The sequence below is a fragment of the Dromiciops gliroides genome, chromosome 2, assembly GCF_019393635.1.
Source record: "Dromiciops gliroides isolate mDroGli1 chromosome 2, mDroGli1.pri, whole genome shotgun sequence".
Lineage (NCBI taxonomy): Eukaryota > Metazoa > Chordata > Mammalia > Microbiotheria > Microbiotheriidae > Dromiciops > Dromiciops gliroides.
In genome coordinates this window covers 608,170,172-608,184,710 of record NC_057862.1, presented here as the reverse complement: position 1 = coordinate 608,184,710, position 14,539 = coordinate 608,170,172, and the positions used below count along the sequence as shown (strand labels likewise).

Here is a 14,539-nt window from a genome sequence, read left to right as displayed (position 1 = left end):
TCCTTGCAGATTCATTTAAATTTTATTCAGTGGTAAATGAAGTTATTTGAAAAAAAGTAATACACCTTTTTTTTTGGTGAGGCAATTGGTGCCCAAGGTCACACAGCTAGTAAGTGTCATGTGTCTGAGGCTGGATTTGAACTTGGGTCCTCCTGACTCCAGGGCCGGTGCTCTATCCACTGCGCCACCTAGCTGCCCCACGTAATACACTTTTGAGGCCAACAGAATGATTATGTTCTTAAAAGTCCATGTGTATAGTTTATCATCCATGCCCTTACCTACTGCAAAGTCTATGCACATACAGTCAATACATTTGTATTGCTATATAAGTCCGTTTAATGGAATCAACTGTACCTTTAACAAAACAGAGTATAAATTCAATCAGGCTAGAAACGTTTGGTTTAACTTACTGTTATCAGAATTGGCTCAAAGAGAGAATAACATACACACTCAATTGGAAGATAGGAAGGGAGGGGGATAAGAGGAAGTAGGGTAGAGATGGATAGAAGGGATAGAAGGGAGAAGACAGAAGGGAGGGCAGAAGCAAAACACTTTTGAGGAGGGATAAGGTGAAAGAAGAGAGAGAATAGAATAAATAGGGGGGGTAAGGGAGGAAATAGGATGGAGGGAAATACAATTAGCAATGATAAGTGAAAAAAATTTTGAAGCAAGTTCCTCTGATAAAGGCCTCATTCCTCAAACATATAGAGAACTGAATCAAATTTATAATAAGAGTCATTCCCCAATTGATTAATGATCAAAAGATAGAAACAATTTTCAGAAGAAGTGAGCAAAGCTATCTATAGCCATATAAAAAAATGCTATAACTCACTATTTTTTTGTGTGGGGCAATGAGGGTTAAATGACTTGCCCAGGGTCACACAACTAGTGTCAAGTGTCTGAGCCCAGATTTGAACTCAGGTCCTCCCGAATCCAGGGCCAGTGCTTTATCCACTGTGCCACCTAGCTGCCCCTTTAACTCACTATTAATTGGAGAGATGTGAATCAAAATAATTTTGAGGTACTACTTCATACCTATTAGATTAACTAATAGAAGAGGAAAATGACAAATACTGGAGGGTATGTGGGGGAAAAACGAGACATTAATGCAGTGTTGATGGAGCTGTGAACTGATTTGACCATTCTGTAGAGCAATTTGGAACTCTGCTCAAAAGCCTATAAAATCATGTATACTCTGACCCAACAATACTCCTACTCGGTCTGTATCCAAAAAGAGATAAAAACCAAAAAGGAAAAGCACTTATAGGTACAAAAATATTTATAGCAGCTCTTTTCTGGCGGTAAAGAATTCAAAACCATGGGGATGCCCATCAATTGGGGAATGGCTGAACAAATTGTGGTACATGATTATGATGGAATACTATTGTGCTATAAGAAATGATGAGCAGGATGCTCTCAGAAAAACGTGGAAAGACTTACCTGAGATGATACAAAATGAAATGTACTGTGTGTACAAAGTAACAGCAATGTTGTGGGCTGATCAACTATGAATGACTTACCTATTCTCAGCAATACAATGATCTAAGACAACTCTGAAGGACTTATGATGAGGAATGCTATCCATCCCCAAAGAAAGAATTGATGGTGTCTGAATACAGATTGAAGCATATTTTTTCTTTCTTTTTCGGTCTGCTTTCTTTCACAACATGACTAATATGGAAATGTTTTACAGGACTACACGTGTTTAACTTGTATTGAATTGTCTGCCTTCTCAAAGGGGGCAGAGGGTGGAGGGAGAGAATTTGGAACTCAGAGTTTTAAAAATGGATGTTTAAAATTGTTTTTACATGTAATTGGGGGAAAATAAAGTGCTAAATAAAAAAGATATGTTTGGTTTACATCTGAACCTTTTTTAGTTAAAGGAGGTCTTGATAAAAACAAATGACAGACAAGTTTTTATGGAAAAAAGTTAGGATGTTTTAGACACAAAGTGATTAGTAAATGATTAAGACCTTTGAAGTTATTTTTAAAAATTCTCCATGAGTATTTATTTAGTTCAATAGCAGGTATACAGTAAAGAGGTCAACATTTATGAGCAAGTCTGTTGAAGGTTATGCTAAATATAAGAAAATGTGAATTAATAATGCAGAATTTGGGAATATTATAAATATAAATTGTAAAAGTAGTTCAGGCATAAACTATTCAAGATGTAAATAAACTGGGAGCCTTATAAAGTAAAATGAAGGGTGACTCGAATTCATTCATGTTGTGCTATGAGGCATGACATGAGGTAAAATACCCAAAGTCCAATCCAATTCCGAAAAGAATCCACACACTCTTTCATGCAAAAGTCACTATTTGACATTGCTATGTCCCTAAAAGCAGTCATTCAGAAGGCTAAGGAACAAATGAGGTGATACGAGTGGCTATTTTTGTCAGCCAATACAGATGGACAATAAGAACAATTTAATTCAGACTGATTTAAAACTCTCGGTTTGGTACAGAGCTACAAAGATGCCTAAACCAAGGAACTTATATCCCAAGAAGAGTAAGAAAAAAATAGTCAAGGACAGAACATTTTCATGAAGGGAAGGAGGATCTATCCTCTTTATGACCTATCCTCTCTCTCTTTGTAAATAATAAACATTTTTATTTAAAGTTTTGATTTCCAAATTCTGTCCTTCTTTCCTCTCCTACCCCCTCACTGAGGCAGTAAGCAATCAGATGTAGGTTATACATATGCAATTATGTAAAACATTATACTATTGGTCATTTTGTATAAGAAAACTTGAATAAAAGGAAAAAAAGAAAGAAAGTGGAAAATAGCATGCCTCAGTCTGTTTGATCACTACCAGTTCTTTCTTTGGAGGCGCATAGTAGGCTTCATCATTACTCCTTTCGGATTGTCTTGGATCACTGTATTGCTGAGGATAGTTAAGTCATTCACAATTCTTCATCAAACAATATTGCACAACATTCTCTTGGTTCTGCTCATTTCATTGTACATCAGTTCATACAAGTCTTTCCAGGTTTTTCTGAAGTCATCCTGCTTGTCATTCCTTAATCACTTTTTTTTTTTTAGTGAGGCAATTGGGGTTAAGTGACTTGCCCAGGGTCACACAGCTAGTTAAGTATTAAGTGTCTGAGGCCGGATTTGAACTCAGGTACTCCTGACTCCAGGGCCGGTGCTCTATCCACTGCGCCATCTAGCTGCCCCCTTGTCATTCCTTATAGCACAATAACATTCCATCACCATCACATACCACAGCTTGTTTAGCCATGCCCCAATGGATGGGTATTCCTCTAATTTCTAATTCTTGGCCACTACAAAAAGAGCTGCTGTAAATATTTTTGTACAAATAATGACCTATTCTCTTTACGAAAGGAAAAAGTGCATACCGATCTCTTTAGCTAACGGCATCCTAACTCTTTTTTTTTTAAGTGAGGCAATTGGGGTTAAGTGACTTGCCCAGGGTCACACAGCTAGAAAGGGTCAAGTGTCTGAGGCCAGATTTGAACTCAGGTACTCCTGACTCCAGGGCCAGTGCTCTATCCACTGCGCCACCTACCTGCCCCATCCTAACTCTTTCCAAAGACTGAAGTACAGAGGACACAGCAGAACGGCAAACTAGAACTGAAAGGCCAACTGCAGGTCCATCCTGGAGCCTCCTGACCTAATGCCTTTTACTCTCCAGTACTACCTCTGTCCCAGGAAAAACTCAATGAATTTAGCTCTGCACATTCTGCATTGGAGGCCCTTAAAAAGGGGGCAGAGTGTTGGTCTAAGTGACTTTGTGGATAATTTCCTAATCTATAATTCTTAGAATCAAACCTTTTAAAAGGAAAATGTTTAGAAATTATTGCTTCCCGTTCCTACTGTATATTTGGTTTCCAACTATTGATCCTTTCTTTGAGTTGTGGCGAGTCAGACCATTTGTGGTTGCCTTATTACCGTCTCAAGTTTAGAGAAAATTAGCTGGGGATTCTAATATATTTGTTACTTATAAATTAGAAGCTTTAGCACCAGTTTTGAGCATTAAGCATTTATTAAAGCATACTAAATATCAGTAAAGAGAGCGCACATGGCTCTGAAAGATAGGAAAGCCTAGCTGGGAAAGAGGACAAGGCACCGCTACCACCTCTGAGTCTCAGACCAAAAGGAACAGGTCCCCATTCCCGTGTGACCAGAAGCTTCCTCTGGGTCCAGAGAAGAGGCGGTCCTTATACACTGCTTCAACCTAATTGGCTAGCATCGCCCAAATTCATTGGTTCATTGGACTTGAGGGTGGTCTGTGAGCAGAATGTGCTGAGGTCAGAGTTCAAGAGTTCATAGAACACACCCCCTTAGGGCCAGGCTCTCAGGTAGATGTGGTTTTAATCAAGTCAACTTTAAGTGAGTTAGTCAGCAAAGTCAATTCAATCAATCCCAATATTATCCTCTTGAGCAGGGGTCTCTGGGCATCCCCAAATCCATTGTTTTCTAATAGAGTATTTCTATTTCTTAGAGTAACCAATCTCTCTTTCCAAATCTTCTTTCATTCCAGTATTCAGAACTGACTCACCTGTAAAGCCACAGCCCTGATGAGTCTGGGGTTGGTATTACACAATGCTCCTGCTAGGATACCTCCAGCACTATAAGCTGTAAGGGCTGTAGATGCAGGTTCAGAGAATCCCAGGTTGTGAAGGAACTTTATACAAGCCTCTAAGTCAGCAAGGCCATTGAGTTTATTGTTCAGACAGCCGCCAGCATGCCAACTGAGGCCTAATTCACCTCCACCTCTGAAACGGGAAAATACACGACCAATATCCTGTAGATGATACTACTCTAAAAACATCAATTCTTGTGCACCTTTGGCAAATCCAAGTGGAATTAATGCACAAATGGGAGATAACAAATTTACATATTCAGAACTGGGGGCTGCATAAGGTAGAAAGGGCAAAAATGTAAGTAAACCAGAGGTCACATCACTTTCTAAAAACAGGGTCATCTGAGAAATGGACGGTATTTTATGAAAACTGAAGCTTGAAAGGACTAGAGTGGAATTAATCACTTAGTATGAAACCAGATTTGGCAACCTGAGTGTTTCAGATTGACTTAACTATTAATCAGGTCCAAGGCCAGTGCAGATTTAGTGAAGGACGTGACAAGAGAAGAATTCAACATTCAGCAACGTAAATGGAAAACGGGAACTTTTAAGTGCTATCTAAATTGCAGTTATTAGTTTTCAGTATCATTAGGGACTTTGTCCCTGTGCTTTTATACTTAACACTGCAAATGAGAGAAGTCATGTTCTGACTCACCTAACATGGCAATAGGCTAACAGCCACCCATCTTCAATTAACATTCGATTCTCAGCTTTGAAATTCATGTTTAAATCTATCCCATAGGCTCCATACACGTGAATAAGGAGAGGCTTCTTCTGTAATCCCTGAGAATTTCTTTTATAAAATAGTGTCACTGGCACTAAAGTTCCATCCTGGAAATGAAAGAGCGTTTTCAACAAAAACAATGACTCTTGCACAACAAAACCACAAATGATTTAAATCTATTTTTTGTGAGCCTCACATTGTTTCCTGACTTCATTTAGGATTTCCAAAAGTATATCAGATTCCCTGTTGTCTGAGATTTTTCTCTAGTAGTGTCATATAAATATGTATAAATTAAAGAGAAATGGAAATATTACTTAATGGCTCAAATGTACTTTATTGTTAAATTCTGCTATAATTCATCAGAAGATTTTCTTTTCAATCCCTGTCCTACGTTATGCCAATGTTATCTGTAAACTGGTAAACTGCCAGCACATTATTTTACTTATAATGCCAATGCTGGATACTATTGTTTCTCATCTTTTCTATCAAACTAGTACCAATGTACGGCAGAAAAAGCCAGACAGTTCATTTTATGTTCCTGTAACTATATTTATTAACCATTTTGGAACTGGGACATATTGTTTGATTTCATGTTATCTACTTTCATATTCTTAAGAGGTGTATGGCTTTAGTTTAAATGATTTTCCCCCAAATACTCTCACCTGGGGCAAATATCTAAGATCAGTGAGTATCAGAGTATGATATAAGCAGGGCTCTAAATCATGGTTTTACATTCATTTGGCTTAAGTCATTCTAGCTCTTCCTGAAAGTCCAATAGACAGAGCCTTCACTTTATGGAAGAGACCTATTTTAGCCAAAACAAGTTGTTGAATGAATTTCTATATAAATAAATTTGGCTGCTCTTCTTGCCCATCCCCTTTTCTATTCAAAGAAGTATTCCTATGAGAAATTGTTTGTGGCAAGGAAGAAGATGGACAGCCTATACAGGCTGGTCACTGTGGTATACCAGAAGTACATGCCCAACAAACAGATCACTTCTTCTTCCCTTAATATAAGGAGAAGTCTTCTGACCTAACATCAATAGTTTCCAGAACTTAACTTTCTTTTTTCTCTTTTTCACTGTAAACCAGTATGTTGAGTGTAACAGATCTGGGCCATCAATCTAATACACAAGGTATTACAGCCTGAAGATTCTTTCTTTCTTTTTTTTTTTTTTTTGGTGGAGCAATGAGGCTTAAGTGACTTGCCCAGGGTCAAACAGCTAGTAAGTGTCAAATGTCTGAGGCCGAATTTGAACTCACAGCCTTCTGAATCCAGGGCCTGTGATTATCCACTGTGCCACCTAGCAGCCCCTTGAACATTCCTTGAATCCAAAGCTTCAGGTTATACAGGATAGACTAGATTCCTTCCTTTTGTCACTTTGGCAAACAGGCTGAAATCAGTTTACCTGAACAGTGATCTCTATAGTTATTTTTTCCTTTCCTGTTGCCATTTTAAAAGAGAAGTTAAAAAAACTTACCTTGCTCTTTGCTTCTAAACGTGCCATGTGACAGTCTGTCACGACTGGTTCCTCTTGCTCAGCTTGTTCATAGAGACTTCCTTTTCCTACCACATACATAAAATGGCTTGGAGGATGCACAGGAGAGGACAGCTGAAAAGAGCAGGCATCACCGATCCTGTCTTGTGGCTGGGGGTCCACCTGGCACGCACAGGCCCACTCGGGGAGCTGAAGAGATAAGATGTGCATTTTACTCCTTCCTTAGGCTCCTCAGCATCCTTAAAGCCACTTCTGGGCTCAGCTTTGGGTATGAAATCAAGCTTTATTCAATTCAGACTCTGCTGAACTCCCCATAAAACCTGTACTTCAAAGTAGCAAAGCTATTTCAAATAACTGAAATGACTATGCCTAGATGACACCAAATAAATGATTAAGTGACCATGACAAATGACAAAGAAAAGGGATCTCTGAGGCTCTCAAAAATCATGGAAAGGAAAAGAGTAATTGTGTAATAGAAGGAGCACTGAATTACATTCCAAGGACGCAGGTTCAAATACTGGCTCTGCTCCTTCATAGCAATACCTATCTGTTCTTGGGCAAGTCATTTGAAAAATGAGTAGTTTCATTTACACAATCTCCAAGGTCCCTAATATTTCTCAGGTGACATTCAAAGAGCTATGAAAATCCAAGCCTAACACCATGATTTATCATGATCTAGGTTCAGTCTCCTCTTCTGAAATGTTGATTTGGGGATGTGAATGAGGGTTATGAAATTTTGAAAAATGGTTAAAATGCTCATAGGCCTTTCTAAAGGCCCATCCATGTCCTTCCATCTCTTCTTCTGTCATGAAAGCCAGAGGTGTGTTTCCGATGTGCTCCCAAGCGTGTGTCCTGTTTCCTGAACAGCTTGGACTGAAGCCATGGCAATGACCATTATTACTTTAAGTTGGCCCAGCAGTGCTTGGCTGTATAAAATCCCTGCTTCTGACTTTGGCCCCCAGGCTAACCATTGTAGAGAACAAAACCCTTTCCTGGCACATCCTTCCTCAAACTCATGGCTATTATGCTTAAGAGTCTTAACTCAATGAAAAGTGAAAGGAATCAAGATTCATTCTCCCAGAGCAGCAGGGTCCAGCTTCAAGCCTTCTTCTAGCACTCCCTTTACATCCTTTAAGGAGCTGTGGTTAGCAGGTTGACAGAAGCTTCAGAAATGGCACTGAAAGTCAAAGTGTTAAAAGAAAATTGCATTTCCTTTCCTGTATAATTGTGAAAACTGCAAATTCCTTAGAAAATCAGCAGTCTGGCACAGCACCATCCCTGATGGTGGGCTCTCCTTATAGAGGACAACTGGGGACATGTGTTATGAGTGCACCATTAGTTAACTATAGCAACTCTTCCTAAAGAGCTTATGTTCATCAAGTATATTTTTTTTCAGAGCGTCTTGAAGAACACAATTGATAAAGATGTTTGTTGAAAATATTCCTAAAAAAAAGACAGATTAATTTTCTTCAGACTGGTGATTATCTTAGATCATCCCCCCCCCCCATTTTAGTCTATGCCAGAAACAAAAGGAGAAATGGAAAAAATTCAATCTGAAAAATTCTGTAGCCCAGTACTAAATGGGTAAACAGAGGAAAGGAATGATGGAAAATCACTTTCTGCCACCATTCCAAATGCAGGCTCCTCTGTTTACAACATAAACTCTTTCATACTATTAATAAGACATTAAAGAACACATAAAAGTGCTCATGGGGTTGTCTTCTTTTCTAGCCTTTTTGATTATAATCTAGTGGTCCTAACAGGTCAGTATTTCTATGAATTTGTAATGTTAGTGAGGCTAAGTCTGAAAGTTTATTTTCCATAAGAGATAGGGGACACTGTATAAGAAAACAAAATTCTTACTTGGTCAGAGCTACACTTCTCAGTCAGCTGATACAGGTATAAGAGTCACTGGTTAGAAGGGAAGGAGCTAGGAGTATATATAGATGGGCACAATTTATCCCCTCTAAGGAAAACATGACTCAGACAGAAGACACCATACTGAGACAAACTGGTATCATCCTAGATAGGAAGTTTCTAATAGTAATAAATAACAGTAATAGCTCTGAACCAAGCAGCAACAACAGAGAAACGAAAGTTTGTTTTGAAGATGGGATGTTCAGGTGTTGGCATATTCTCTGTTTTTGTTACTGGATTTTTAAAACAATGGTTTGATTTTGCAAAAATCTCCAAATAAAACTGTGAGTACCAATACGTCATTTAATGCTCAACAGTCACAAGAGATGAGCATTAAAAATAAGACGAATCCTACTGATGTTTTTCCTTTAACAGACGGATCAAAAAAGAAATTGAACATATATTATGTTATTGTTTCTTGGTATGAGAAAAATTCCAGGAAATAATGAAAGCATAAGGATCGAGGCCAGGACATTTATTAAAGGAATACGGGACTTTGCTAAGTCTTGTGACATGATAGCATTTCTTTCACTGAGGTTGAACTGAAAACCACTGTTCTCCTCAGGCATAAAGGTTTGAATCCTCACTAAGCAGGAATGCCAGGCTTTCATATAAAGGTCTGACATCATTCAGAGTCTGGCAGAATGATCGATCCGTTTTGCTCTTCTGCTTGGTGTCAGGTGAATCAGTGTGTATGCAAGCCCCCTGAGGGCAGGGAGAAGGACTTCAATATAGCCTTTATGGGGCTCAAATGTAACCACATGTGTCAATAAAATAGGGAACACGTCACGATTACGATTCTGGGCCCTCTAAAGGCACTGGAGAATGCAGGTGTCATTAAAGAAATCGAAGACATGTTCCCAGCTTTCATGGAGCTTAAAAATTGGAGAGATGGGAAAAAAATCAGGAATCTTTTCAAATAAAAATATAAGGGCAAATTAGTATTGAGATCCAATACCATTAGTGTACCACAAACTCCAGTTGCCCGAGCCTGGCAGTAAATCATTGTGAGAAGAAAACTTTGAACATAGTTGTAACAGAAAGCACGCATTAGAAGCGCCTAATGGGAATTGCCATTATAACACGCCAAAGATTCATTAAGACATTTTAGAGTCATATTTTTCCTCCTCTAAGTTTCTAGATACATGTGATTTGTAGTCGCAGGGCTGGAAAGTATCTCGGAGATCATCCAATCCAACCTCCGTCCCCATTTCACAGATGAATGCACTGATGCCCAGAGACAGTGACCTGTTCAAGGTCACAGAGTTGTCAGCTGGAAAAGAAGTAGAACTATACTGAAATTTAACATTAGGCTTCAGCAACACTTTGATGCTTCTACAAATAAGCACCATTATAGATCTGTATCGTACTGTTCTTTTGAGAAAAAAAGTAATTATCACATGGATCTAATATGTCTCAATTATTTCATATTCTGTTCAGATAATCCCACTGTGTATTTTGATTAGTGACTGGCTACTAAAAGTGAAACATACCTTAAGAGACTGAACTGAATGATCCTTTAAGGAAATCGTGTCAAGATAAAGTTGATTGCAGTACTTCAGAAACATAACACAGTGATCCTTGAACATAACCATGTCAATAAGCTTGGTTTTTCTCTTCATTGTATAGATAAGTTGCCAATTCTTCATACTACAGGAATTGACTGACGTCTTCATTAACTATAGAGAGGCAGGTTGACAGAAGAGAGCTAGCAAAATATCAAGAAATCCAGATAGCAAAGTATCAGGTAAAGGGGCATACGTGACTGAAGCACAGACACCTTTTGCAGTTTCATAAGTAGTGCTCCTTAGCATCACATGAAAGGAAGAACCAAACATTTACTGAAGTTTTAGTGTCTCTCTCTCATCTTTTATAAAAAACTATGATAGGAGATCACGGAGTTAGAGCTGGAAGGCATTGTGGAGGACAGTTTGTCCAAAATTTTCATTTTTACAAATGAGTAAACTGAGGCCCAGAAGGGTTAAGTGATAAAGTCAGTCCGACGACAAGCAAATGCGATCTAGTGAGCAGTCCAGGGTGACTCCTGGAGGATGGTGTTGCTCCCTACAGTAACAGGGAAGTTAGGAGGCAGAGGAGGATTGAGCAGGAAAGATAACAGGGTTAATGTGGGGCATGATGAGACTGGAGGTCAGCAGAGGGCAGGAAAGGCATATGTGAGAACCACCAGCATAAAGATGGTCATTAAATTCAGGGGAGCTGATGAGATCACCAGGCGAAGTAGTACAGAGGGAAAACAGAAGACCCATGCCAGAACCCTGTGGGATGTGCATAGGATGGGGTGGGGGCAGAGATTACCTTGTATTCCGCAGGCTCGCCATAATTGGTGAGAATATATAACTTGTTGTCTCTATGCTCAATATGGTACATGACCCCAGGGTTTCTCTTTTGGACAAGGACTGGGAGATTCCACGGCTGATGACAATCCACCAACCACACTTCAGAAGTAGTCTTGCTGTTACTATTTATGGTGAGGAAGTTCTTGTCTCTTGTACAATGTAGGTCTACAAAAAATCTGAAAAGGAAAAATATAATATGAAAACTGAATTTCAGACATAGAAATTTCATTCATGGGATATCCTTTATTAAGTATTCAATATTAAATGTTCATTTATAATTAAAATACTGGGGTTTTTTGGGTGAGGCAGTTGGGGTTAAGTGACTTGCCCAGGGTCACACACATAGTAAGTGTCTGAGGCTGGATTTGAACTCAGGTCCTCCTGACTCCAGGGCCAGTGCTCTATCCACTGCACCACCTCGCTGCCCCCAATAATTAAAATGAAAAACAAAAATATTCCATTGGTGAATACTAAGAAGGCAAGAATTAGCCACTGTTAGCTATTTAAAAAAAAATAATTTTACATACTACTAAATCACAGGACTACTTGCTTAAAAGAGGAAAAAGCTCCTCAGTGAAGGCAGAAAGATTTTATTAAAAAAGAAAAGGGCTCAGGAGTTACTCTTTTTCAATCTTTCATTAGTTTCAGTCAATCCTAGAAGAAGTGAAAAAAAAATCATGACATGAATTGCCTTAAAAATAATAGGAAAGTAGTTTTTAATTCCCCGAGGAAACTGTAACTTAAAAGCCAAAAGTATGAATTTCAATGAGAAAACTAGACATTTGTTTCATTTGTGTCTGAGCCCAAATTTTTGTGTATTTTCATTTAATTCAAGTGAGAATTTTAAGTGGTGTTCAGAAAAGTCCAATATGATTTACCATTTGCACTCATTTTAAAAGCGCTGTCTACTTCTGCCGTGGTACTGTCATACCATCTTCTAAGACTGATTTATAAAACAATTTGAGATCTCATTCTGCTTGAGGTGAAATTCAGTAAAAATATATTTCATATGAAGCAAAATCCTTTAGGAAGAGAGGGAGAAAAAGAAGAAAGACAAAGAAAACAAGAAAGAGCGAAAAGAAAAAAGGGGGAGAGAAGAGCAGAAGGAAGAGAAAGAGGTAGGGAGAAAAATGAAGTGAGAAAAAAGAAGGAACGATGAGGGAAATGAAATATGTGTATATATAATGCACACACATATATTTGCATTTAACTTTACATTTATGCTATATAGTCATATATCCCCCTGTGAAATTTAAAATTGGATATTAGATCATAAATCTCCCCTACTTAACTTTTCCCTTAATTTATCTCCCAGACTAGTAAATGGAAGAAGCTTCTGGTTTTCTAGATAGAGCCTTTATTGTATATAAGGTGTTGTTGATTAGAAGGATAGGAAAGTAGAAATACAGTAGAAATCGTCTTAAATCTAGGCTTAGTCTATATTTCTTATAAAAACTCACCAAACCAAAAAAGGCCACCTTTGGAGTGAGGGAGACCGTTTTTAGCTTGGATAGGAGGGTGACCAAAAAGCATTTCATAAGGAGATATATGAAGTTCTCCTATAAGAAGCAGCTTCTTGTATGGACTGGCACAAGTTCCTCCGAAAAGATCTATTTCTATTTTGATTTCGCCTGTAATTAGAATTAGAATTTCTTCTCCAAGTCCTACATTCTCTCAATTCATGCCCCTCTTACAAAGGAGATCACGACCTAATAAATTTACAGGGGCATCAGGCATGAGTAAAAATGAATGTTCTACTGTTAAGGGCCCCATAGATACCATGCGAGGATTCAATTTTGCCAGAATTATAAACAAATGTGTTGAGAATGATACAGGAATCTCTTAAATCTACTGGATCCAATCTGGTGTACTGTCTAGCGGCCTCACAAAGTTTGTGGATGGTAGGGCGTGTGGAATTTTGGAGTCACTCCCAAGAAAGAGTAGATTTGGGATAAAATCGAATCAGTGAAATGTGTGCCTTTGTCAGAATCGATGCGGGCTGGTGGGCCAAAACGAGGTACTATCTCTTTAAGAAGAATTTTGGCAACAAAGGCAGCTGTGGCTCGGGGGCTGGGAAAGGCCTCCACCCACCGAGTGAGCTGATCAACTATAACAAGGCAAAATTTATAATGTCCTGCTTTTGGCATAGTAATATAATCAATTTGTAAGTGCTCAAAAGGTGTATATGCTAGAGGACGCCCTCCATAAGCTTTGGCCTTAAAGCATACTGATTATAAGACTGACATGTGGAGCAGCCCGAGCAGATTCGAGATGCTGTATTAGTCACACCTGGTGCTATCCAGGTTCTCTTAATAGAGTCTACAATGCCTTGTGTACCAAAATGGCCTTTTCTGTGAACAGAGAGGCATACCTGGTGGTAGAATTTCCGGGGAAGAAATGGCTTACCTTCCGGAGACACCCATTCCAACTGTAAAATGTCTGGAACAGAACTTTTTGTAAGAGCTATGAGAGGTTACGACAGTAACAACACACCTTAGTGTCCTTGTTCCGGTGTCCACATGGCTGATTCAGCCATCGCTGGTGCCAGAATGCTCTGTTTAGGGTGATCTGGATCTTCCTCACGTGAGTCAAAGACATAATTTGCAAGTTCCTTAATTCTATCTACTGTGAGATTTCTCCAGTCTGGACATTGTTTCAGAAAGTATGGCCTTTTCTGTGAACAGAGAGGCATACCTGGTGGTAGAATTTCCGGGGAAGAAATGGCTTACCTTCCGGAGACACCCAGATGCCATTGATCCTGTTTCGAGGCTTTCTAACATCCTCGGGCAAGGCTATTGCCAATGGGGACCTTATCAAGGACCTCTTAGATGCCCTGAAACTGCCTTCTTCCCTAGCTGTTGTACATTGCCCTGCCCACACAGGGAATAGTGATCCTGTTTCAAAGGGAAATGCACGAGCCGATTCTGCAGCCAAGCTTGCTGCATTAGAAGCTCCTGAACATGTATTTAACCTTTCACCTTCTGAGGATATTCCTTCCAACCTAACCTATGACGATTCTGAAGTAGAAAAGTGGAAAAAGAAATTTAAGGCGAAACAGATCAATGGCATCTGGGTGTCTCCGGAAGGTAAGCCATTTCTTCCCCGGAAATTCTACCACCAGGTATGCCTCTCTGTTCACAGAAAAGGCCATTTTGGTACACAAGGCATTGTAGACTCTATTAAGAGAACCTGGATAGCACCAGGTGTGACTAATACAGCATCTCGAATCTGCTCGGGCTGCTCCACATGTCAGTCTTATAATCAGTATGCTTTTAAGGCCAAAGCTTATGGAGGGCGTCCTCTAGCATATACACCTTTTGAGCACTTACAAATTGATTATATTACTATGCCAAAAGCAGGACATTATAAATTTTGCCTTGTTATAGTTGATCAGCTCACTCGGTGGGTGGAGGCCTTTCCCAGCCCCCGAGCCACA

The 14,539-nt window shown here is 39.2% G+C and overlaps 1 protein-coding gene across 4 annotated transcripts in view; it reads right to left on the bottom strand.

Moving 5' to 3' along the window:
- PREPL (prolyl endopeptidase like) overlaps positions 1 to 14,539 on the bottom strand; it is a 52,105-nt gene that overhangs the window by 10,482 nt on the left and 27,084 nt on the right. For all 4 annotated transcript variants that reach the window (XM_043983083.1, XM_043983084.1, XM_043983081.1 and 1 more), the window contains exons 7-11: positions 11,063 to 11,279; positions 10,240 to 10,425; positions 6,812 to 7,018; positions 5,263 to 5,438; positions 4,524 to 4,740 (exon numbers count right to left, since the gene is read on the bottom strand). In XM_043983083.1, the coding sequence (XP_043839018.1) occupies positions 4,524 to 4,740; positions 5,263 to 5,438; positions 6,812 to 7,018; positions 10,240 to 10,425; positions 11,063 to 11,279 (1,003 nt within the window). The remainder of the gene's footprint in view (positions 1 to 4,523; positions 4,741 to 5,262; positions 5,439 to 6,811; positions 7,019 to 10,239; positions 10,426 to 11,062; positions 11,280 to 14,539) is intronic.